The following is a 24,288-nucleotide window of genomic DNA, read 5'->3' as shown; positions in this document are numbered from 1 at the left end:
TTCGGTATACTTTTTTCGATACGCACTGTAGTAAAGACAACTCGATCCAAAATGTTCATTTATCTTTTTTGAGAACTGTGATAAAAACATAAATAACACGAAACCAAAAAAAATAAATAACACGAAACCGTTTAGTCTTGTGTAATACTCACATCAGGTTGACTGCCCCTTCCCTTGGTATGTCCGAACAACAAGGACATAGACCCCCGGACAACTAACAATTAAAAATAATCCAAATTACCCCAACATAAGTAAAAAGACAGGGAGTAATTAGATATAACTCCCGGGATAAGTACCGACATAAAACATTAACCCATTGTGGGGTTTAAATGTTGTAGGGGTAGGTGTAGTTCTTTTAGACGAATTATTGGGGTAATATATTTGTACGAAATAGTTCTAGTTCTAGTTAAAGTAGTTATACAAAAGGGGTAGTTATTGAACAGGGTGACAATCCTGGGGACAGTTGTCCTTAATCTGATTTACAATTTCAAAAAGGTGCATAATATGGAGAAGCAGGTGTTTTGGATGGGTCATAGAGGAATTATCAAATTGAGGGGCATTTCTACACCCACAAAATTAATTATTTATTCGGAAGTACATCCAAATTATTCATTTTAATCACTTTATTATGTCAAATCAGAACGATATGGCAAAATGACAATTTGTGGTGATTTTTTACACGGTCGAACAGATGAAAGTGACATTTTTTAAACTTTCAGTTAATATTAGAAATAAAACAGGGTTTTTCCCCTCAAGAACCCTTTATAAATACCAACAAATCCATGATATCCGCTAACTGAGGAATCCCAGTACTTATACGGTCCTTCGAAAGTCGAAACATCAGTCGTCTTTTTGCGGTCTGAAACTACGCGTACCACACCATTCGAACACCTAATTAGAACCGATATTGGGTTTGGACCTGAAAAGTGACATCCAGCCGCTCTTTTCGGAGGACATCGAGTGTTGAGCGAAGAAAACGCGATGAATAAAGGCGTGGTCGTTGTTGCCTTCGTGCTCGCTTTCATCGGTACGAGTACGTGTCTTCCAACAGGTCTACTCAACCATGCAGAGTTGGGTGATATGACAGCAGTCCTGCTACCTCAAAGTACGTATACCAACATTGCTTGATTTCAAGTAGGCAATGCCCTTAAATCATTCTGTAATTGTTATTTCGATTCATTTTGTATACTGTTTAAAATCTCGACGAGAGAAGAGAGATTGGATTGGACGGTCTATGGTTACAATTTGCCTTCTCGTGTATTCAGTTAAATTGCACCGACAGTATTCTATTTTCGCGGATGCTATCCAATATGAGGTCAGAATTACTTGAAGCAATTAGCTGCCCATTTTATTTGGGATAAACTTCGTGATAACGAAAATGACAAACCGAAATTTTTCGCACATTATTATAGAATCATATCTTATTTAAAAAATAATTATTGTTGTTCTGCTACATAAGAAAGTAAAAGCTGCGTTTGATAAGAATCCACAAACTCTTGTAATACAAAACGTTGCAACCAGACGACATGCATATTTGAATTTGTCTACAACTTGCAAAAACGTATTCCCTATAAAAAAAAACACCTTTGCAGCTGTTTCGTGGTTATACATTGATTTCTCTCTCTCTCTCTCTCTCTCTCTCTCTCTCTCTCTCCTTCTCTCCCTTCTTCTTTCTCTCTCTTTTATTTCCCCCTCTCTTTTTCATCTCCTTTTCTCTCTCTCCAATCTCTTTTTCTCACCCTCTCTTATTCACTCTCTCTCTCTCTCTCTCTCTCTCTTCTCCCTCCCCCTCTCTCTCTCTCTCTCTCTCTCTTTTCCCCCCTCTCTCTCTCTCTCTCTCTCTCCCTCTCTCTCTCTCTCTCTCTCTCGCCCTATATCTTTCCTCTTTATAGTACAACGAGCCGAATACGGGTATGGAGATGATGAGATCCTGGATCGAGAGGAGAGGGGGTTGTCCCCATCAGGATCGGGATCTGGACCTCTATCGGGACCTCTATCAGGACTCACCGATGATGAAGACCTCGTCACCGAGTCTCCACAATTAGCGGTAAGCCTTTAAATGATTTCAGATCAAGTTCATATCAACCCTTATAACAAGTCAGTTTTCATAAAAGTGGACAAATTGAGTGGGACAAAATTTATTATGAGAAATGTGGGGGAAAACTCCTAGAGAATATTGATCATTGTAGTTTAACTAAATTTTTGTGAAGCCGTCCACTTGTTTGGCAATTATATTTTACTTAAAAATAAAGAAAATCTTACATCCCTCTTTTTGTGATAATGTCGATAATGCGATCAAGTTTCTAAGGCTTCAGATTGCTGATTGGGATCTAAACTATCTTTGGTTTTCCTTTTTTTAATAATTCATGACGTTCAAAGATAAATTCCTTTGTGGAATTTTCTCAGTTAATGAACATTACTACGTTGATTTCCTATCATCAAGATTCGTGTCTTTAAGGCCTTTATATACCACTTAATTTTACCTCAAACGTCACTCTATAATGCCGGAAGACATTTCCATTAGAATCCAGGAAGCGGACTTCCTGATACCCGTAGTTTGAAAAACAATCATTACATGTTGATATTCTACTACCTTTTCATCTTCACTTCTTCCTCATTTACACTCCTTGTAAATAATTTCTGATAGATCTATTTTCCGTTCGTTTTACCATTAACTATTTGAGTGGCTTAAATACTGGGAGCACATGCCCTCTACAATCGAATAGGGGTAAAAAGAAAAGAAAGAGGGAGAGAGAGAGAGAGAGAGAGGGGGGAGGGGTAGGGGGACTGGAGCAACACCCTCGCTTGCCTTGCTCCCTCGCATTTCATCACTTGATAATACCAGTGTTTCTCATGATATCACTGCTTCTTCCCTTGCCATAATCCACTTTACGCCATCGAGATTACTAACCTTCTTGTCGACCCTCTCCCAGGGATACTTCCCGGTTTTTGTAAGTTCGGAGGGGGGGGGGTGGGGTCCGACAAAGGACATTAGTTATCGCATTTTTAAGGTAAAAAATAAACTGACCCACACAAGATTATCAGATTTTCCAGATGCCTGTTTGGTCGGCAGTGCGAAAGGGGTCATACACTTGTATTTATTTATTTGTAATGTACACAAGTATGGCGTACTGGTTTTAAAAGAGAACAAAAATGTTTGTTGTGACCTTCCAGCCCCGCCCCCAATCATTAGTGCCAGCAGGGGGATGTAAATTCCCGCAGGACTGATTTTGACTTGATTTTGGGCGGAGGGTCTTGAACGAAGGCAGAATGAGCCTGTTGAATCGACATTTCCAGGGCGAATTTTAGTCCGGAGCTTCACCGTCTATAACCCTTGTACACTTTATCGTATTGTATTGTTATCATATGGCAAAGTTCTGTCTGCCCCCCCCCCCCCCATCATCAACTATAACCAAGGCCTTGCTCTAAATGCCCTTTTCTTGCAGACCAAGCCGGAGGTAGTCAGGCTGGCTGTACTGTCCAAGATAATGTCTCGCTTTGCAAGTACAGAGGTTCGAAGCAAGCTTAAGAACCTGGCTTGGAAAGCAGCTGAGGCCAAGTTTACAATCAGCCTTCCAGAGGATGCCTTCATTAGCGCATTCTCCATGTAAGTCTACTATCATCACGATCATAAGCGACATCTTACTAAACAATTTCAATCAGACATTAAAACGACGCTATAATTTTTATATTTGTTCATGATATCCTATTGATTAGATAGTGTAAGAAAAAAAGTATAGATACAATTTTCAACCCGCTTTTTCTTAGCAGAAAATGTGGTTGCACTATATATTGTATGTATATTTTCAGCGAAGAAGGTGCGGAGAGCACGAACGCATGCGCTCCCAAATGAATGACGAGAGAGAGAGAGAGAGAGAGAGAGGGGTGGAGGAATTAAGAAAGAAGAAAGATGGATAGATAAGATGTTAAATAGAAAGATAGATAGATAGATAGATAAAAATATAGATAAATAGATAGATAGATAGATAGACAGAGAGAGAGAAAGAAAGGGTTAAGGGTGAACGGAAACATGAAAAAAGCCCGGGGAAAAAGCGGCAGGACGCTATTTCACATCGGCAATGTTCGGTGGCCTTCTTAATAGTTTTTATTCCCTGGGGAACCCCCTCCCCCTACTCAATAATAAAATGTTAATGTTATTCTAAAGAAACTATGCAAAGACAACAACGCAATGAATCTCATTGAGAAAGGTGATAACGAAAAAATAACGTTAACAGTCTATAGTGATGACCTCTGATAATACTAACTCGGTGTTTAATGACGTCATACTTTCAGGACCATTGATGACATCGTCTACCACTCTGAAGTGAAGCCAAAGGACGTGGCTCAGAGGGAATACAACGAAGCCAAAGCCAAGGGTCAAACTGCCGGACAGGTCAAACAAAGGTATGTCTTTACTTCCGCCAAGGTCAGACAGTTTCCTGTACTATGCAAGATAAACCTAGCAAAAAACTTTTTTTTATTTTTTTTTAAAATTTTGTAAATAAAGTAAATTGTAAATAAAACGCCGATATTATTCACTAAAACTTTGTAACATTTACTTATTGAATTTGATATTAATGGAATATTTTTTTAAAACCATAATAACCCGATTGCAACCCTAATCCTAACCCTAACCCTTGCCGAATACATAATTTTTATATAACAAAATAGATCCCGGAACGTAATGTCGGATCATCGTTCCTGGGCTTTTTTGTTTTTTTGTTTTTGTTTATTATGTTTTTGTTTTTTTTTTTTGTTTATTATGTTTTTGTTTGTTTTGTTTCTTTTAAACGAATATCTGAGGGTAGAAGCTGACAAATTTGAAACACTTTCATTTCCACGTGCGTTTACCTTGAACTTGATTCTTATGTGTCCAATTATCATAACTTTCCACAGTTTTCTCTTAGAGTATTTGATTAATGGTGCGGATATAACCACTATTTCATATTATTTTCACTTTGTTAGCGAAATATCATTAATCAATTCAACCTTCATTCCTTGTTTTAAAGGTACCGTTAAAACATGGACATCGGAGCCGGGGGGAGGGGTATATGGACAGGACACACAAAATGTGATCGCCCCACCACCCCCTTCCTCTAAAAGGATTCATTAAGAGATAATTTTGAAATTTTGAGTTTACAAGGCAACCTTTATAGCATCCCAATAAAAAAGAGTCGCTCCATGGGCGTCGTTTCACAAAACCGTCATAAGTACAAGTTCACCGACTGAAAAAAATGTTAAATAATGGTTAAATTTAATACACGCGTTAAAATAGGATGTCGATAAAGTTGAACTTTAATTCACTTTCGTGAAAAGCTGCCCAGGCGCCTACTTTAATGGATGTTTGGGAATGTAATGTATAACCGCAATATTACCTATATTTTGTCGAATCTAAAAGTTTGTGTATCATACTTGGCAAAATATTCGTTTTTTCCTCGTCAGTTCACCTGACGAAAACAAGTTCACTGTGTCTGTGACTGTGGAGGCTCGAACCTCTGTCCTTTTCAATCTCACGTATGAGCAGCTGCTGAAGAGGAAAAATGGTTTATTCGAACAACGCATCAGTATCCAACCGGGCCAGGTGAGCAAACGAATCCGTACTTAAGCTCGTCTACACTCAAATAAATATTCATATATATTATATATGTCGGATATTTTGTTTAAAATTCAGATAGCTTTCAGTGACAACATTTTCCGAAAAGCTTCTGTTTTCAACACTAACAAAGTTCCAAAGAATGTTGAAAATGTCAGCATTCCTTAAATCATGCTAGACAAGTTTGCTTTTGATGCAGCCGACGCAATTGCGTATGCAATGCATGATAAAATCTTTTAAAATGCAACCACGTAATTACAATATATTAAGTAAAACATCGTCAAGGATATGTTCCTAATATTAATTAGTATGACCACGTCGGATCAAGATTATTTTGTCTTTCTTTGTAATATCTGAGGGTGTCAGTACCTCTCGCGCCCTGTGCCTCTTTCCGTTACGTAGGTTGGTAATTATTAATGGGGGTGAACATTTTCTGCTACTCGGTAGCAGATTATTTACCGAATTATTTAAGTCATATTTTGCCCCGCTATAAAGCCGCGTTTCTTGTTGTCTCTGTCTTCATTTCATCAATTTTACGAGCAGTTCATCTTTTCATGAGTACGATCTGTGTCTTTAAAACCGGTCTAACGCCATCTTCTTTACACTATACATTGAGCAATGCTCACTCTCTCACGAATTGATCACCTTTTGTTGTTTTTGACATGACCCATATCTGAAAGTTGTATTAGCGCCATCTTTATCTAAAAACAATAAAATATTCCATGGGTCTGTAAGGCTTTTTGAAATGCTTTAATAATGATGTTGGTTGCCAATAATACATGAAGAAATAAACTCTGTAAATACCCCCAAAATAATACAAATTAAGTTTTAATGAAGTCGGTTATACTGAAAAGTATATGAATACATTATGAAGAAAAACACGCACAACAAAAAGAACAACAAAACTACAACGAAAGTCTTTTTCAGGTAATTCGTGCGTGTCTGACTCAGATACTAGGTAGTTAATACAGCTCCGAAACGATAGTTTTGAGGCAATGATGACACTGCCCCTTGCACCTACAAAATACTGTCACGTTTCCCTTTGAAAAGATCTAAGATCGGCCTAAATGTGCCATAAACAATTGATAAATAAGAATCTTATAATTACTGGTTAATAATGAGTTTTCACATAGGTTACAAAATATGAATTAATTAATCAATTTATTTATTGATTATTAAATTAAGTAATTAAGTAATGTCTGTAATTGATTTGTTTACATATTTCTTTCTTTCTTTATTCATTGATCATTTATTGGTTCATTTATACATCTACCTGTGTATTTATTTGTTTGTGTGTTTAGATGGTCCCCGACATTCGGGTGGAGGCGCGTCTCACTGAACCCCAAGGTTTGAAGGAAGTTAATGCTTCCTGGGCCGTAGCAGACAAGTCAGACGAAGCCAAGCTAAATGACATGACCCTAGTTGACCTCAAGGTTCGCTCAGCCAAAGTGCTCTTCGCCTCGAAAGGGGAAGGACTACTTACCACTTCCAATGGCATCATGGGAGATTTCATTATCAAGTATGACGTCATGCATGACGTCAAAGCAGGTCACCTTCAGGTGAGTTTGTCAATAATGATTCTCGGATTTCCATAAACAAAATTATTCTCTCTTTTTTCAAACTTGTTCATAATCATTTCAATGATCGTAATCTCGTTTTAGCTAGACCACCGTGAACACAATGACTGATTTAATAAAGAATAATAATGACACCAAAAGAGTACTGAAATCGTGGGAAACTAACAAAAATTGCCAACCTACTTCTGTAATCACATAAAGTATAAATGTTTCACTTTTCAATTTTATTTAGATTCATGAAAATAACTATAATTTCACAGAATTGTGAATTTTCCCAAGAGCGTTTTGAATCAAAATCAATAAATTAATGAAACGGATTTATTGTTGTTGTTGTTGTTTTCCACCATTCTCCAGAATAATAATGCCATAGCTCCTTGTTTGTCAATTTTAGTGTTTTTAACTGAAATTACCGACTCCTTTAGAGTGCACGATCGTGCAGTGATTCTTCAAAACCCTTAACAATTATTTTCTTCTAGATTGTCAATGGCTACTTCGTTCACTACTTCTCACCGGTAGGTTTGCCGAAAACGAGGAAGAACGTCGTCTTCGTCATCGACGTCAGTGGTTCAATGCGTGGTCGAAAAATAGATCAGGTGAATAGTGGCGATATGATCTCGGACAATTCAGGGAGGGTGGGGCGTCACCATGGTATTATTATTTTGAATAAAATGCTTGGTCGTGTCTATTATCATTATAACCCCTCTTTCTCTCTCTCTCTCTCTCTCACTCACACTCTCTCTCTCTCTCTCTCTATATATATATATTACACACACACACACACACACACACACCCTTGCTCATTCTATATCATTCTGCTATCCCCTCCAACTCAATCCCCATCATTCTTGTTTGCCGTTTACTTGTAATTCAATGTTTTTACATGTTTCTTTAGTATTTCTCACTTTTCCTTCCTTATCCTTTCTTTTTTCTCTTGCGCTTAGAAACATTGTATGAAGCGCATTATAAATGTTATGTATTATTATTATTATCATTATTATTATTATTATTATCATTAGTTAAATACTGAACAGTGCGTCCCAGAAAAAAAAAACGAAACCGAGAATTATCGTTGTTTTATCATAACGCAGTCACATTTATAATTTCTAAATTACACATATTTGGTAAGCTGAGATCCTCCTCTTTCATTTGCTGCAACTCATATGATGCATATTTCACGCGTGAGTGATCAAAATGAATTTGAAGAGAGGAAACCAAAAAGTCATGTGGCGGACTGTATCTGAATTTCAAAGAGAAAATCCCATTTCTAGAAAGTTGAGGTTCTGCCCTTTTATAATTATGACACCTCAATCAGAAAAAATGAGCAAGGAATGGCAAAGTTATGTTTGTTTAAAGTAGTGCTTGCATTTCCATAATTTGATCAAACGAATTCGTTTTCATGGTGCCTGCCATAGCCACATGCAGAATTGACAAAAGAATTAACTCCGTTTCGTTGACAATCAGCCATGCATGACGTCTTTCGTCTACGGCTGATTGTCAACGAAATTGAACTTTCTAGAAATGTGATTTTCTCTTTGAAATTCAGATACCGTCCGCCAAATGACTTTTTGGTTTACTCTATTCAAAGTGTTCTCAATTACTCATGCGTGAAATATACATCATAATGAGTTGCATCAAATGAAAGAAGAGGTTCTAAGCTTTCCAAATTGCCATTGCAAACGAGTTACCGAAATTGATACATTGTCCCGAAATTGTCACATTGTTCCAAATTGGGTACATTGTACCAAAAATTAAGTCAAAAAGTCGAAAATTTAGATATGTCATAACTATAAACGACAAATAAATTTTTGCTCGTTCCATGGACAGACTAAAAGAGCGTTCACTACGATCTTGGACGATGTCCGCCCGATCGATCGTATCAACATCGTACTCTTCGAATCAGATGTTCGAGTGTGGAGGAGCAACCAGATGGTGGAAGCTACGAGCGACAACATAGCGGCAGCCAAGAGACATGTCAACCGTATAAGGGCAGGTGGTGGTAGGTGCATTCAAAACATCACTAAAACCAATCGCACGTACGATGAAGAAATTGCCATATCCTATAGATGTGAAAATTTGAACATGACTAGGGTTCCGAAAAGACATGTGAACACCCAAAATCGTAACATTTGTCAGGTACTGGATGTCTTCAAGTGGGAGAAAAATCCCTATTGGATGCGAATCATAGTGTCTACTTCCCCTATTCTTGTTCTCGACCTTGCTGTTGTTGTGGTTGTTGTTGTTGTTGTTGTTGTTGTTGTTGATGTTGTTGTTCTTTTTTCTTTTCTTTTTTTCTTTTCCTTCTTCTTCTTCTTCTTCTTTTTCTTCTTCTTTATCACCTTCAACATCTTATTCTTCTCTTCTTCATTTTTTTTTTACTGTCGCACAGGAACAAACTTATACGATGGCTTAAGGAATGCTGTTGACCTCCTGATGGAACACGGCAATGGTGAGGCCATGCCCCTCATCATCATGCTAACCGATGGACAACCGACGTCGGGCAGCGTAAAGAGCACGTCTGAAATCATTCAGAGAATCACCAACCTAATCGATGGTCGACTGTCTTTGTTCAGCGTCAGCTTCGGCAACGGAGTCGACTTTTCATTTCTGGAAAAACTCTCGCTTTCCAACCAAGCCCTGGCTCGTAAAGTCTACGAAGACTCGAGTGCGAGCTTACAGATGAAAGGTTTCTACGACGAAGTCGCTAATCCGCTCCTCTTTAATATCAACCTCGAATACAGCCACGGACTCGTGGATGAAGACAGCCTCACGCAGTCGAATTTCATGGCTTACTTTGACGGCACTGAAATCACAGTGGCGGGAAAGCTAAAAGATGACGTCATCTATGCCGTTTGGAATTCCTCGAACGAAACCATCTTACCTACAGCCCAACATCCGGGCACGATTTCGATTGGGGATGGAAATGAAGGAGGCAGCTACGTATACGGTGACCTGTCTGTCTTCATCACCGGGCAGTCCCTCGATGTCGACATCATGTTCAACACGTCCACACCGATAGAGGTAAGCAGTGGCAAGCAGGTATCAATGAGGACCCTAGTATGCGTTAAGAGGGGGGGGGGGGGCATCGCACAAAATAATAATTTGAAGAAGAAAAAAAAAGTCTTTTGAGAATCTTTCTACATTAGTATAAGGCTGCAGTTCATTTTTTCCGTAGGAAATTTGTAAAGGAAAAAATATTTCCCCCCCCCCCCCCCGCCCACCCGCCTCTCCTTCAAATACACTAAGCGTAGGTAAGTTTTTGTTTGCACCAATATTGCACAATGAAGGCGGTATACATTGTCGGGAGGTATAAATATAGGGATCGGTAGAAAATTGAGGTGTCGTAGTGAGACAAAATATTCAATATTAGTTTCAAAGAGAATTTTTAAAATAAAATTGCTAAGACCAGTGCGAGTAACGTGTGACTACCCGATACTAGCAATATTATTTGGGCAATTATTCGGGGATATTTTCCACCATCATAGTTTTTAATATACCGTCTTATCTTACTTACATATTTACAATTTGAACTATAAGCAGACATAATTTCATATCGATGTGAGAATGTGTACATTATACTTGGTACATCGTACCGACATTAATTTTTGTGAGTATGTCATTGCAAACGGGATACCGAAATTGATACATTGTGCCGAAATTGTCACATTGTTCCAAATTGGGTACATTGTACCAATTCGGTACACTGTACCAAAAATTAACTTATAAAAATATGTGAATAACTCGAAATTCGGTACATTATACGAAAATAAATAGTAACACTTTATTTTCTGAACTTGGTCAATCACACACAGAGAGAGCACCCTCTACGTCGTCATGAAGTGGATGACTTCGCTCAACGTCTCTGGGCTTACCTCACCATCAAGAAACTTCTCGATCAACGAAAGACAGTAGACGATCGTGAAACAAAGGCGGCGCTCTCCGAACGGGCCCTCAACCTCTCGCTCAAATACCATTTCGTCACACCTCTGACCTCTCTCCTGGTGGTCAAACCCGATGTCAATGACACCGATATCCATGGAGATGGTGAACTCGAGGTCCTGAGCGCTGATATGCAGAGCCAGTCATCTTCAAATATCGCTCTCCAAAGTGTTCCTAGACCCAGACCCAAGGGAACTTCTGGAGTTTCCCTTAGAACGAGTAAGGCAAAGATCAGACACAGATTATTAAAGGGGAAGTCCACCCTGATATTAAGTTGGTTTTAATAGAAACAGAAAAAAATGAAAGTTATGAATTGTTAAAGTTACTATCAACAAATCACAACTTTTTTGACAACCCCTGCTGTATGGAAAAAATGTATTCTGTCATCAGTAATGAAGAAAATGAAAGTTTATGAAATTTTATGTACAGACCAAATTGGAGGGGAGCTCGCAAAATACGTCACAGAGTTGCCAATCTGTGTTTTGTTGATAGTAACTTCAACAATTCATAACTTTATCATTTGTAATCGGAATTTGCTCAAACTTTCATTGACCGGCTCCTCTCATTTTTCTGCTTCTATCAAAACCAAGTTAATATTAGGGTGGACTTTCCCCTTTAAAAGATCAACACAATAATGGTCTAGTGTTTAATAAAAGTTCGTTACACGCAGGACTTTTTGTGCTCTATCTCTTGTGTTTACATAAAATGGTCTTTTTACGTAGATGTATAGACTATAAAAATGTCGGGTAGAATATTGTCCAATATAATGAGGGAAACTTTGTGCCTAACTGACTTTAACCAAGCGTACAGACCCAACTTCGGCAATTCGTTGTTGTTGTTGATCATTTTACAAAAAAGCTGGTCATCATTAGGTAAAACATTACCCTTATTAGCCATAAAGATGTCCCGAAATTTGTCGGACACAATCGTAATTAGTACCCTCCTGTTTGGTCAATTTTACCTGAAATGTTAGTGTGAATGCGGCATAAAGGATAACCGCACCTATAGAGTCACCTAACACAGTAATTAAGTAATGATGAGCTACAAAAAAGACATAATTATTTCATCTACATCGTATCTAGCCTATCAGAGTACTAAAATGAAAAGCAAAGCAGTGCATTTATGTAGCATCAACCATGAAAGTACTGTTTTTCAGTTTTCATTGAAAGCAGTTGATTTTTTATCTAACTTATAAATGGCCTTAGAATTAAAAAAAAAACCTTAAAACTTAATAAAGGAAAATTACAACCATTCATTTCGTGAAAAATAATATTATTTTTTTGTGGAAAAGCTACAGACAGGGTTTCAGTTAAGGATATGATTAGAGAAAATTGAAAATCGTAGACAACATTATCACGGGGCTTATTCAAGTCTTACAGAGATTGTTGAAGGCCCCTATGGAAGAAAAACAAACATTCGTGTTGATCAGGGCGTTCTATATGCCACAATAATTATATTTTAAAATACGTTGAATGCATTCAAATGTAATTTCTCTCTTAAAACACTTTTAAAATTCCAAATTCTCCAAAGAACCACAGTTTATTCCACCGCTGAGTCGGCAGTCGATTCCACAGTCCGTTCCAAACCCGGCGCCTGTCGTATCATCTTTCAGTGAGTAATATTTCCTTACCTATAACATCAATATAATTTTTTTGGCCAAATCTCTAGCTTTATGAATGACCTTAGAATTAAAAAAACACCCATAAAAGATACAGGAAAACTACAACTATTCATTTCGTGTAAAATAGTATTATTTTAAATAAGATCCCCCTTCTCCTGTCATCAATATAAGCTACTGAGAGGAAAGATTTTAAAGGAATTTGATTGCATAAAATATCACTTTTAAACAATTTTCCCCTAATATTTGGACTTGTATATGTCAACATGTTTTTCCAAGGTCTAATTACATGGAGCACCTTTGAGCGAGCAATGCCAAACTGATGAAAACTGAAATACACTTAAATTCTATATAAAGTCGTTACCCTAACCTTGAAAAATTAATATTTTTTAGCAGAAAGGCTTCGGACAGGGTAGGATACGATGAGAGGAAATTAAATATCGTAGACAACATTATCACGGGGCTTATTCACGTCTTACAGAGATTGTTGAAGGCCCCTATGAAAGAAGAAGAAAAAACATTCGTGTTGATCAGGGCGTTCTATATGCCACTATAATTATATTTTAAAATAGGTTGAATGCCTTCAAATGGAATTTCTCTCTTAAAACACTTTTAAAATTCCAAATTCTCCAAAGGACCACAGTTTATTCGACCGTTGAGTCGACAGTCGATTCCACAGTCCGTTCCAAAGCCGCCGCCCGTCGCATCATCTTTCTGTGAGTAATATTTCCTTACCTATAACATCAATATAATTTTCCTTGCCAGATCTCTAGCTTTATGAATGACCTTAGAATTAAAAAAAAACACCCATAAAAGATACAGGAAAACGACAACTATTCATTTCGTATAAAATATTGTTATTCTAAATAAGACGCTCCCTTCCCCTGTCATCAATATAAGCTACTGAGAGGGATGATTTCACATGAATTTAATTGCATAAAATATCACTTAAATAATTCTCCTCTAATATTTGGACTCGTATGTCAACATGTATTTTCAAGGGTTAATTACATTTCCAAATTACAAATTCTCTCATTTTTAGCTTCACACTCTTTTCTAATGCTCTTAACGCCGACGGCCGACGTGACATCTTTTGGTGAGTAACATTTCCTTAACATCAGTATAATTTTCCTTGCCAAATCTCTGATCATTTTTCACACTTCTTTATTCTGAAATAATATTGTCATGTATTGAATCACTACAACATGTCGCTGCCGTTTAAATAGTTATGAGGATGTTGAGTAAAAATATAAAAAAATAGTGCTCCTTACCCTGAGGTTTTATAATCATCTAAATGATTATAAGTCCACTCAGTCTTGCTATTTCGGAATTTGAAGATCAATCTTTTCAGGGGAAATATCTTCCGTGATAATCTTCTAAGCAGACATTAAAAAGAAATAAGTCTTATCCGTAATTTTTGAATTCCTGTTGAAATATAATAATAGTGGATTAATATTTTATGTGTTTCATTCTCCTGATTTGTTTAAAACCAGCCGACAGTGATCCTCACTTCATGGTCGAGATCCTTCACTCTGGTTTGACGGTGTGTTTTGATATCAATGGTGATCCTGGTGATGTATTCAATCTCTTGAGTGATCCCAAGCTCAGTAAGTATTCATTGAATGAAAATTAATGGTCAATAGCTGATCCAGGGGCACGGGAGGCAACACCCTCCCCTCCTCCGATCAGAGAACGGCAAAACGGCACACCACATACTTGATAAGACCCTTTGTTTTTTTCTTGTCACAGAATTGTGGGATTTGTGCCCCCCACCCCTCCCCCTCTGCTAGTGAATCCTGGACCCGCCACTGTTGTTAGATAAAGTAGTTATATTGAGATACTTCATAGAATGCAAGTGTTGCATTTTTCCATAATTACCAATTGTATACTCAAATCGGTCTCCTAGATTTTATTGAACAATAATTATATACCTAACGATTGCATTATATATTATCATTGAAAAAGAAACACACGAACAAAACAAAAAGTAGACTTAAGACACACTGCATAATGATACTTGTGTGACTTCATTAGCAAAATATTGTTATATTGTCTTCAGATCTGCGAGTATCTGCCTATGTCATTCCTGTGAAACACGACGGGATTCCCGGTTCCAGTAGGAATAATACATACTTCGGTAAGATCGGTGTCCTACTCGGGACGGACCGGTACCTCATTCTGACACCCGACACCATCGAGGTCAACAACGAGGCGTTCAAGCTCGGCTGGGACGACCACCTCTCAATGCGCGTCGGTGACTTCGTCGTTCATGTCAGGAATAAGCATCAAGTGGTGATCGCTCATGGTGATGATGTGGTGGTGGTGATCATGGCGCACCGCGTGAAACACGGAAACATCTTCCTTGCCGAGAGAGAAAGGGCGACCGACAGGTCTCGTCGCGTTGATCATCTTGGGTTCTATGTTGAGGAAGGAAAGGGTCTTGCTGAAGATGTCCATGGCCTCATTGGTAAGTTTCACCATTGTTCGCAATGTCGCCGTGACAAGTCTAAATGGTTTGGGGCAGCAATATTACTGATGGTGTATCTTGGGCCTAGCCTTAAAGGAGCACTGGCATCATGCCGGGGAAGGAGGTGGATGGGGGCACCGGTCCTAATATACGTGAAAATGTTTATTAACAAGGCCTTCGGTTAGGGAAAAGATGTTGGAAACGGTCTTATTATCTTTGTCACGTTCTTTTTCCCATCACACATTCTTTCTGTCTTTTTTCCCTCTATTTACAACAAAAACCCAACTATTCGATGAGGGAGGGGATACGGGCCCTGCGTCCAGTGCCCCTAGTAGCTACGCCACTGAATATTATTACCGAAACAAACATCGAATAATACTTTTCCTCCCCTAATGAAACATCAACCACAACTACCAATTATGTCTTTAAAAAACAAATTTATATAAATAATACTGGTACATTTACTCGATACGAGGTGAACAAGTTTGAAGAGTGGTGCAACCAACATTTTCATCAACTTAAATACTTCCAAAACAAAAGAAATGGATCTTGATTTCAGAACTTCCGCACGTTCAGTTTTATTGCCTATCACGATAAAGGAAGAAAATATAGAAATTGTCGAGTCATTCAAGTATCTAGGCACCGTAATTGACAACAAATTGTCATGGGCTGATTATTTTAAGTCCGTTCTCTCAAAGGCTCAACAAAGGATATATTTTTTAAGAAAACTTAAATCGTTTCATGTAGATAGGACTATTCTTACTTTGTTCTACAAATCCATCATAGAAAGTGTTATGTTATTCAGTTGCGTTGTCTGGTACGGGAGATGTAAGAAGAAGGACTTTAGCAAACTCCAGAGAATCACCAAACAAGCAGGGAAGACAATGCGAATCCAAAAAAATCCTAGAAGTAAAACAAATTATGAAAAACGAAAATCATCCACTATTTCCATATGATGTTTTTATGAGTTCTGGTAAACGACTTCGTTAAATGAACTAAATTCCTTGGTTCCTTTCTCTATCCGCAAATACAATCAAAAAGCCACCTGAAATTTGCGTTCTTCCTTATTTCTCTAATGTTATTTTTGTAACCTTTTCCGGGCCATCCCGTTTACTCGACACTTAAAATAATTCACTTATTTTGTTTATAATGACGTAAGAAAACTACTGTATAGCAATATTCTATATATTTCTATATCATAGTATATGATATATATTATGAATGTAAAGTTTATTTTGATTCTTTGTACGTTTGTAAAATGTAAGCAAAACATATTTCTAATATTGGATAATAAATTGAAATTGAAATTGAATTGAAATCGAAGAATATTGTTAAAGGGAACATACGTCTAAAGCTTATAGGTTGCGATCAATCCGCTGGACTGAACACAAAGCAAAAGTCGGACAATATAAACGGAAACAAGTTACTTGAATTCTTAATTTCTCCTTGTCAGTTAATGGAAGTTTATTTCACATATATAATTTAATACGAGGTGTTTTTTTTTAAAGCTTTTTTAAATCGTGTATTGAATCTCACATGTCCTAATAGGGAGTATTCATATCGAAGGATAATACAATGAAAACAAGTAAAAAGATGTGTATTATAACTGAGTTAGACATGTACATCTAATTGCAATGAGATATTATAGATACTTACTCTAATACATGTACATAAACACCCACAAATTCAAGGACTTTCTATTTCTCAGAAATAGTTGAACGATATCTCTTAATAATTTTGTTTGCGTTCCCAGGTCAATTTTATCGGAAGACGGAGGTCCTCGTGTCAAGACCAGTCGTCGATGCCACGGACCCGTTTGACGAACCCCTGCCCCTGAGCTCCCCCGATCAGAACGCGACTCTCTCGATCGACGACCGACAGGTCCCCGTGACTCTCATGAATCGCCACATTCCCCTTATTCGAGATTACAAGGAATGCTGGCATGCTGCTGATAATGCCAAGGGTCTGATTGAAGGAGACTACACTGACTACAAGCTACCGTATCTCAATGCGCGCCCAGCCGCTTAAACATCTCATTTTTGTCTCGAAATAGCTCGAACCTTTTTTGTTTGTTTTTAAATCATGTTGATTTGCCTTTGGAAAGTAAGACTTTACTATGGAGGTGTTTATTGTTCGTGCTGCAGTTATATATATATATATATATATGTACAAAAGAAATATTGAATTAATAGTATCCATAGTGTAATAATTTGCCTCCCATAGTTTATATGGTAGAATCTGCATTATAGAACGAGAGAAGATACAAGAGCGCAGTAGGCCTATTATGTTGATGACTTAATTACTTGTAAATAAAAACCCTCTTTCTTACTACACCTGTATTACATCTATTGCAGCTGGGGTGCTGCCCATGCATGCACAAGAACAGAAGTAGTAATGAAAGTAGTAGCGGTAGTAGTAATACTACCTTTAAATGTTGTTGTAGCAGTGTAGTACCGTGTGAGTGTATCCGGACACTTACCCCCTGGACATCTACCCCGGATAACCACCCTCTAAGACGCCTACCCCGGGACAACTACCCCCGGATAACTACCCCCAGCAGTACTGTGAAACTGTTTAAATTTTGAATTTTGCCTGGCAGTCGGGAATAAAGACCTTGAAGTCTATTCAACTGTCTTTATTTGTTTACTAATTTATGTATTTGTTTATTCATCCGCTTTAATTTTACAGAATCTATTTGATTATTTATTTATAAAGTCATGCTTTAAATATTATTTCGAACCCATAACAATTGAATCATTTTCTATTTGTTTAAAACGACTGTTCTATCTTTCCGGTTCCTTCTCTGGTTACCTTTGTCGGACTACACTGATCGTCTGTCTGTCGCATATGTTGCAGCTAGGCCATTTTCGTAATGTAACCAAATTTATGCATATGCCTAAAGCGCTTCGATACGAATTATTTCATTCACCTGTTACAAATAAATGTATTGCAATAGTCAGAATTCAAATTGCATACATTAGTTGTTTCATGGTAGGACAAACATTATGGCTTTTCCTACCTAACAGCACGTTATTTATGCAATTAGCATTCTGACTATGAAATACAATTATTCGCAATGATCGGGGGAATGAAATAAGTTGTAACAAGGTACTAGAAAGATTTGTGCATTACATTTGAAAATGGCCCATTGACAGATCAAGATTCAAGAGTCAGGTAAGGGTATCACCTGTCACTAGATGGGTATCATTGATGCGACAATTATGAATATATGGCATCTCCATTTGACAACAGCAATCAGAAAACAAAAGCAAGCAACTGCCAAATCGCACACATTCCCATTCACAGAAACCTTTCCAGTACTTCCTACTGAATAGTACATGCCTACATGGACATGTTTTTCCGCATAAATGCTCAATTATTCTCACAGTGAGTTTCGCCTAATTTAGGTGTTTTCCCCCTATTATTTGACAAATTTCAGATGACTGTTGCTTAATTTTGTCAAAGGGCAGTCAAATTGGTCAAAAACTTGCTGACAGGGAAAAATGATTCAGCTCCATTTTAATTTTCGGAATGTTAAATCAATTTGTAGTGGCTCAACAATGTTCGACTCTTCATCGTGAAATGTACAGTAAAATTAATGTAACAAATATATTGTTGAATGAATGTGTTGATTTCACTAAAGTTAAAAAAAGAAAAACAGAATTGAAACCTTATAACCCCTTCATTATTTAGAACGAATAAATTGATGCGTAATGCTGTCCTGAATCGAATATTATACTGCGCCATCTTTTGTTGACTAATTCTGCCTTCAATTTACCCATATTTTCAGAATTATCCCCTACAAACAATCGTGAGAAACATTTATTTTTAGAATTTGGAGGGGGAGGCTTACATAAAAATGTAAATGACACGACACAAATTAATGACAGGAGTATATTCCACAAAATAATGGTTATTATGATATGATATTGCACTTTATTGCACCTAGTATTCATTTTAATCACACATACAGAAGGATGAACAAGTCATTAGTACTACATGAACATGTTTGAAGTTGCATCTCAGTCTTTTTATATCTTATTGAACAGATTCAGAGATTAGAAATATAAATAGTGACGGTGGTATTCACAGTGCATTCTGCTGTATATTCAGCAATAATGCCCAAATACAAAATATATATAAGATGATAGACATTCTACAAATTCTCACTACAATAAAGCAATAAATGCAAAAGAAAGTACTTTGGATCTGTTTTCTGTTAGCAAATTCATAGTTTCTGGCAATTTTTTAGGTTTTATTTTTCATATTGATCGAAGTACAACCTAAAACATAAAGTCAAATTCAAAGTTGATCATTCGTTGGATCAATTTAGGCCTACATATTTACTAATTTGTATGTTCTATGGTCGATTTCTTATAAGTTTTTATTCTTATAAGAATGGATTAAACAAAAATAATTAATATGCACAGTGATGACACCAGGATCAGAAGGAGTAAGCCTCGGCCAATCGTAAAATGAAAAGGAGCAAGCTAGAAAATCAAACGAAGACCTTTATATCTGATATTGTATTTGACTAGAACTAGCCGGGGGTGTGACTTGCCCCTACCCATGGTGCCCCCATGGTCTCTGCATTGCTGGTGTGGTTAACGAAAATTGCAGTTAACAAATGCGTCGAAAATTATAATCATCTCATGCTAACGGCTTGGATAACGATACATTCATGCAGACGTAATGATAGATAACAAGATTCTGTGTTTATATAGCGCTTGATACATCTACGATGCAACTGTACCAGTCAACATCCTAATGTTTTCAGTGGATTCCAGCGTTCCATCTTTTAGATCTAAATTAACTTGTTCCTTATTTTGTTCCCAGGCAATCTTTCATGCTATTTAAAATCAAAACTAAATTATCCAACCTGTCACCTTTGAACTTTGCAGGTGACACTATTTTGCAAAGCGTACGGCTAGACTATTTTATAAACAACCCGATATCAAATTCACAACTTCAACATTACTTCAGGTATATTGAATGCTAATTGATTCAATGGATTACATATTATTATGTGACCTTTTTTACAATTCTGTATTAGTGGGCATTTGCAGGTATTTGAAAGTAGCCAAAATTTGATCCGATTGCTAGCACGAATCGGGATTATGACTAAATTTGTAGCCAAATACACCGATGAGCAAGAAACGTAAATTGAACGGACCACAATGTATTTGTTCAGCAAGTTTGGCATTTACTTGACCTTTTTTCTCTTCCTCGGCCTATTGCGACATTAATATGTGAGTTGTCTCACACACATTCAGGTTGATAAGTAATACGTTGGGTATGAACGAAACATTTTCACAAATAAACATGGATTCATGTAACAGTTTGTTTTTAGACGTTGGTGTTATTCTGAAGAAATCAGTATACATTGTGAATTTCTTCATCGACTATAAAGACATGATCGCAATGACTTTCGACAAATTTTTATTAGGCAATTTTTAAAAGCGTTGTCTATCAATTTTTGAAATAAGTGAAAAATCGAATATGATAACGTGAAGATAATTGCTGAAAGAAAGGGCTATAGATTCATTTAAAAAAAGGAATTAGCTTCCATTATCTACCTGTTTTAAATTAACGAACCTACTCTATCACTAAGTTCTTAATGGTGTGATGATGTCAAAGAAATCATTATAATGAAATGTGAAACCACTTGACCAGTAATAAAATTACATACTATTTTTAAAGAAAAACAAGTGCATAATAATATAAGTGAAAACATTTAGTACCTATGAGGTTCGCTTCATTTCTGTAGTTATATGAGACAAACTGAAATAAAGTCTTAACAAATTCCAAAATTAAATGGAATGTTATACATTAATGTAAATCTAATAATCAGCGGACGAATTCTAATTTGAATACAAAATTAATCATAAACTTTAAATGAATATATTCTACTTATTCGTTTTATTTTCATTCTTTGCAGGAAATTATATAATTTTGTCCAGACTGTCGATCTTTCCTCCAGTTACAATCCATCATGTAAAAGATGAAGTCTTCATATCCATCATGTTTTGAGTGAATTCCATAGGTCTTATCATGGTCCAACACCCCGTGGCTGAATTGACAAAGAGTGGGAAGGGCGCCAGCTGGAGTTGTGATGCAGTTGCGTCATTTCTGCCCATCGGTAGAAAACCGCCGCGGTTCGGGGACGCCGCGGCTGCAGCAGCGGCGGCAGACGCGGCTACGGCCGAGAGAGCGAGACTGTGCGGTCCGTTTGCAGATGCTCCGAAGGGAAGGAAGAGCCCCGTCGCTGCAGCGAGGCGAGACGCTGCAGCTGCGGCGGCGGCTGCTGCAGAAGCCACCGGTGCCCGAGATATATCTGCTAGAGAGGTGGCCGGTATGAGGTGATGTGGAAAACCTTTGCCGCTTGGATGAAATGCAGACATCTGCTGCATACCTGGAATGGATAGCAGAAATTAACAAAATGTTCGATAGACCTATTTGTAATAATGCTGTATACAAAGAATAGTTTATAATGATAATAAAACAAAGTAGGATCATTATTAATAGAATGCCCCGTTAATAACCATAAATCATTTCTCAGACTTTGACCTATAATATTATTAGGAGAAACAACTCAAAATCGGGACCCGTGAAATTTGATTTCTTGTTTGCTGAAAATATCATGGATGGCATTGACCCCATCCCTAAAGATAGTCGTTTGAATATAATAAATGATGTCGAAATAATTGATCAGAATACAGTTTTGTGAATTTACCAAAGTGCATTTGCGAACCCGAGTTCTTCCTATTTGTTTTATTTCACTTCCGAGCCCGAGTCCTATTGATCCGGATAAACAGTTATGTCGGGCCACTATCAAACCGATCTCTTTGGTATGCAAGGAGAACATAGAATCTTGATCCGGACGGTATGTTATGAAACCAGTGGCGTAGCCAACTATGCATCTCCACACAGTAAAATCTCGTTCAAATATGACGCGGTAGATCGCCGTTAAAAAAACCCACATCGTCACTTTTTGTTTCACTTGCAGATGAATGGTAACTGCTCGCGATAAATTAATGTCCATTAAGTATTCACTCAGTTAATGTTATAAGATGTACTACGTCATCACAAAAAAGACCGTCGCGGTTTACCGCATCATTATCTAAACGAGGCTTAAGACCAGTGCCGCCCCCCCCCCTCCCCCGGGGTGCTGTTGCCCCGTCAATGACTGGATCCACATTACGTCACCGAAAAGACATTCCCCAATCGTCCTTTGGAATGAAATTATTCGTTTAAGCTTATATTTCAATTGGTTTTCATGGAAATACAGAGACTGGAATAAAAAATATACAAACCTTCCATAATTCTTCGTTCCTCCTCCTGACTTGCGTCATCACGATCTCCCCCGAACAGCTCACGAGGTGATCGTGGTGAACGTGGTGAGCGTGGAGATCGTGGCGATCGGGATGGAGGCGGTGACCGAGAGCGTGACCGTTCCATTTTCATCAGACGTGACATGGGATGTACGAATGGCGATGTCGTTAAGAAATCTTGTTCACCTGGTTCGATTCTCGGCATCATCCGACCTAAAAGACGGACAAAACAAAACCATGAATAAAAATAAAAACGATGTGACAATTGGATTTTAGATAGGATTACGAACACTCTCGTGCCCAGGCCTACGGGTACGATTCCTGGATTTCGAAAATACCAATCATTGATTCGGTCACCCGTCATCTTATATCAAGCAATGTTTTGTCCGAATAAAATGTATTTTTATGTGTCATCTACATTTAATATTTTGATGACGAAATTACATATTACCACACAAAATACTATACTCTTTGCTCCTGTTTTTAGAACTATAAAAAGGATGATATTGGGCGAAAGGCATCAGACCCCCCCCCCCCCCCCCCTCCACTAGCAGAAATGTATCCTCACGCTTTTGGAGTTTCATGGACATGTTCACTAAAATATTTCACTTTATTATCATTATTTTTCCCCTATTAAAACTTAACTCCTGCATTCATAAAAACAGCATAAATCAATAAATTGTACAGTTCCTCGGAAACGTTTTCCCCAAAATATTACAGTTTTAGAAAAAGTTCTAGTTCAAGTTATAGTTATGATAATATGATCTAACTTCCTTTTTCTAGAGCTTTGAAACATTCATTTACCTTTTCTATCTTTCTTTTTTTTTGGCCTTCTACTATCTTCTATGATTATGAAAACAACGATTTAGTTTCTCATTTATATATTATGTATTTTTACAATGTGTGACCAAAAGTGTCCATGTATTCTTGTGTATTTGGATGAATAAAAAGAATTGAATTGAATTGAATTCCCCCATTTTTTCCTCTATTTTTTTTAAAATATTTTTTTCTGAAATTCATTATTTCTTTATTGTTACATATTATTTAATTTATTGGTTTTCTATGTACAGGTTGTATACTTTGTTTTTAATACGTATTGTAAAACAGCCTCTGAGCAGTAGACGGTTTTTACCTGCATATTCTGTGGTGGGAGATTCTACGTCCGTTTGAACGCCTTCATCTTCTTCATTCTCTGTCTCCGTTTTCTCCTTCTGTTCACCACCTCGAACACCAACTCGATTACCATCGCCCTCTCCACTTGGACCGTTTGTTCTACCTGTTGGTGACGTCATTTCAAGACTGGCCAATCGGTGATGTTCATTTGCCAGCTCCATGAGGCGGTTGCTAAGATACGGTGCCATGGTTGTGTCTGGGGAGATGATGCCTTGCGATGGGTGTGGCATGTTCCCATGGGCGAGTCCCGCTGCCACGCGAGGTATGGGTGCAGGCAGGGAGCTTGGATTACCCTTGAGGATCGAAGAGAGAGGATGGGAACAAAAGATGATGATTATTTCAAATGTCCATGTTTATAATTATGCACTATTTCCTTTTCTGTTTTTTAACGACATCATGATGTTACTTCACGAAATTACATCTCGAAATCATTTTGCTTCAGCTTTAAGATAAAGTTGAGTACTGGTCATGCGATTGCATTGTGAAAGAAACGGTGTGGAATCGATCAGAAAAGGTTGATCATCTAGCATATAAGTATTGGTGTGTACTGCAAGATTGTGGAATCATCAAGATGATAAGAAATGTGGCCCAGC

The 24,288-nt window shown here is 37.5% G+C and overlaps 3 protein-coding genes across 3 annotated transcripts; 2 read left to right on the top strand and 1 right to left on the bottom strand.

The window, feature by feature from the left end:
* The first annotated feature begins 537 nt into the window (after positions 1 to 537).
* LOC582245 (inter-alpha-trypsin inhibitor heavy chain H3) lies at positions 538 to 13,528 on the top strand. The gene is made up of 12 exons (XM_030972851.1): positions 538 to 1,105; positions 1,893 to 2,047; positions 3,447 to 3,607; positions 4,294 to 4,404; positions 5,443 to 5,581; positions 6,895 to 7,152; positions 7,647 to 7,763; positions 8,995 to 9,166; positions 9,557 to 10,188; positions 10,980 to 11,325; positions 12,637 to 12,717; positions 13,360 to 13,528. Exons 1-12 carry the CDS (start codon positions 982 to 984, stop codon positions 13,446 to 13,448), a joined length of 2,385 nt encoding a protein of 794 aa, XP_030828711.1. The 5' UTR covers positions 538 to 981; the 3' UTR covers positions 13,449 to 13,528.
* A 239-nt stretch (positions 13,529 to 13,767) lies between these two features.
* On the top strand, positions 13,768 to 18,922 carry LOC105444523 (inter-alpha-trypsin inhibitor heavy chain H3). Its single transcript, XM_030972853.1, has 4 exons — positions 13,768 to 13,820; positions 14,218 to 14,331; positions 14,784 to 15,191; positions 16,945 to 18,922. Exons 1-4 carry the CDS (start codon positions 13,784 to 13,786, stop codon positions 17,217 to 17,219), a joined length of 834 nt encoding a protein of 277 aa, XP_030828713.1. The 5' UTR covers positions 13,768 to 13,783; the 3' UTR covers positions 17,220 to 18,922.
* A 348-nt stretch (positions 18,923 to 19,270) lies between these two features.
* LOC115919341 lies at positions 19,271 to 23,983 on the bottom strand. Its single transcript, XM_030972852.1, has 3 exons — positions 23,655 to 23,983; positions 22,505 to 22,735; positions 19,271 to 21,603 (listed from the first exon to the last, which is right to left on the bottom strand). Exons 1-3 carry the CDS (start codon positions 23,923 to 23,925, stop codon positions 21,182 to 21,184), a joined length of 924 nt encoding a protein of 307 aa, XP_030828712.1. The 5' UTR covers positions 23,926 to 23,983; the 3' UTR covers positions 19,271 to 21,181.
* Between the last annotated feature and the right edge of the window lie 305 nt (positions 23,984 to 24,288).

Source organism: Strongylocentrotus purpuratus, unplaced genomic scaffold (genome assembly GCF_000002235.5).
Source record: "Strongylocentrotus purpuratus isolate Spur 01 unplaced genomic scaffold, Spur_5.0 spur5_scaffold_6, whole genome shotgun sequence".
In the NCBI taxonomy this organism is placed as follows: domain Eukaryota; kingdom Metazoa; phylum Echinodermata; class Echinoidea; order Camarodonta; family Strongylocentrotidae; genus Strongylocentrotus; species Strongylocentrotus purpuratus.
The sequence above is the reverse complement of the archived record's forward strand: the minus strand, read 5'-3'. Positions and strand labels throughout refer to the sequence as shown.

Excerpts from the sequence above, each read along its gene's own strand:
- LOC582245 (XM_030972851.1), top strand. The coding sequence starts at position 982 with ATGAATAAAGGCGTGGTCGTTGTTGCCTTCGTGCTCGCTTTCATCGGT. Across the intron at positions 4,405-5,442 it reads GCCGGACAGGTCAAACAAAG|TTCACCTGACGAAAACAAGT; the intron begins GTATGTCTTTAC and ends TTTCCTCGTCAG. Across the intron at positions 10,189-10,979 it reads ACACGTCCACACCGATAGAG|AGAGAGCACCCTCTACGTCG; the intron begins GTAAGCAGTGGC and ends AATCACACACAG.
- LOC105444523 (XM_030972853.1), top strand. The coding sequence starts at position 13,784 with ATGCTCTTAACGCCGACGGCCGACGTGACATCTTTTG. Across the intron at positions 13,821-14,217 it reads GGCCGACGTGACATCTTTTG|CCGACAGTGATCCTCACTTC; the intron begins GTGAGTAACATT and ends GTTTAAAACCAG. Across the intron at positions 15,192-16,944 it reads AGATGTCCATGGCCTCATTG|GTCAATTTTATCGGAAGACG; the intron begins GTAAGTTTCACC and ends TTGCGTTCCCAG.
- LOC115919341 (XM_030972852.1), bottom strand. The coding sequence starts at position 23,925 with ATGCCACACCCATCGCAAGGCATCATCTCCCCAGACACAACCATGGCA. Across the intron at positions 22,736-23,654 it reads TCCCACCACAGAATATGCAG|GTCGGATGATGCCGAGAATC; the intron begins GTAAAAACCGTC and ends TCCGTCTTTTAG. Across the intron at positions 21,604-22,504 it reads GGAACGAAGAATTATGGAAG|GTATGCAGCAGATGTCTGCA; the intron begins GTTTGTATATTT and ends TATCCATTCCAG.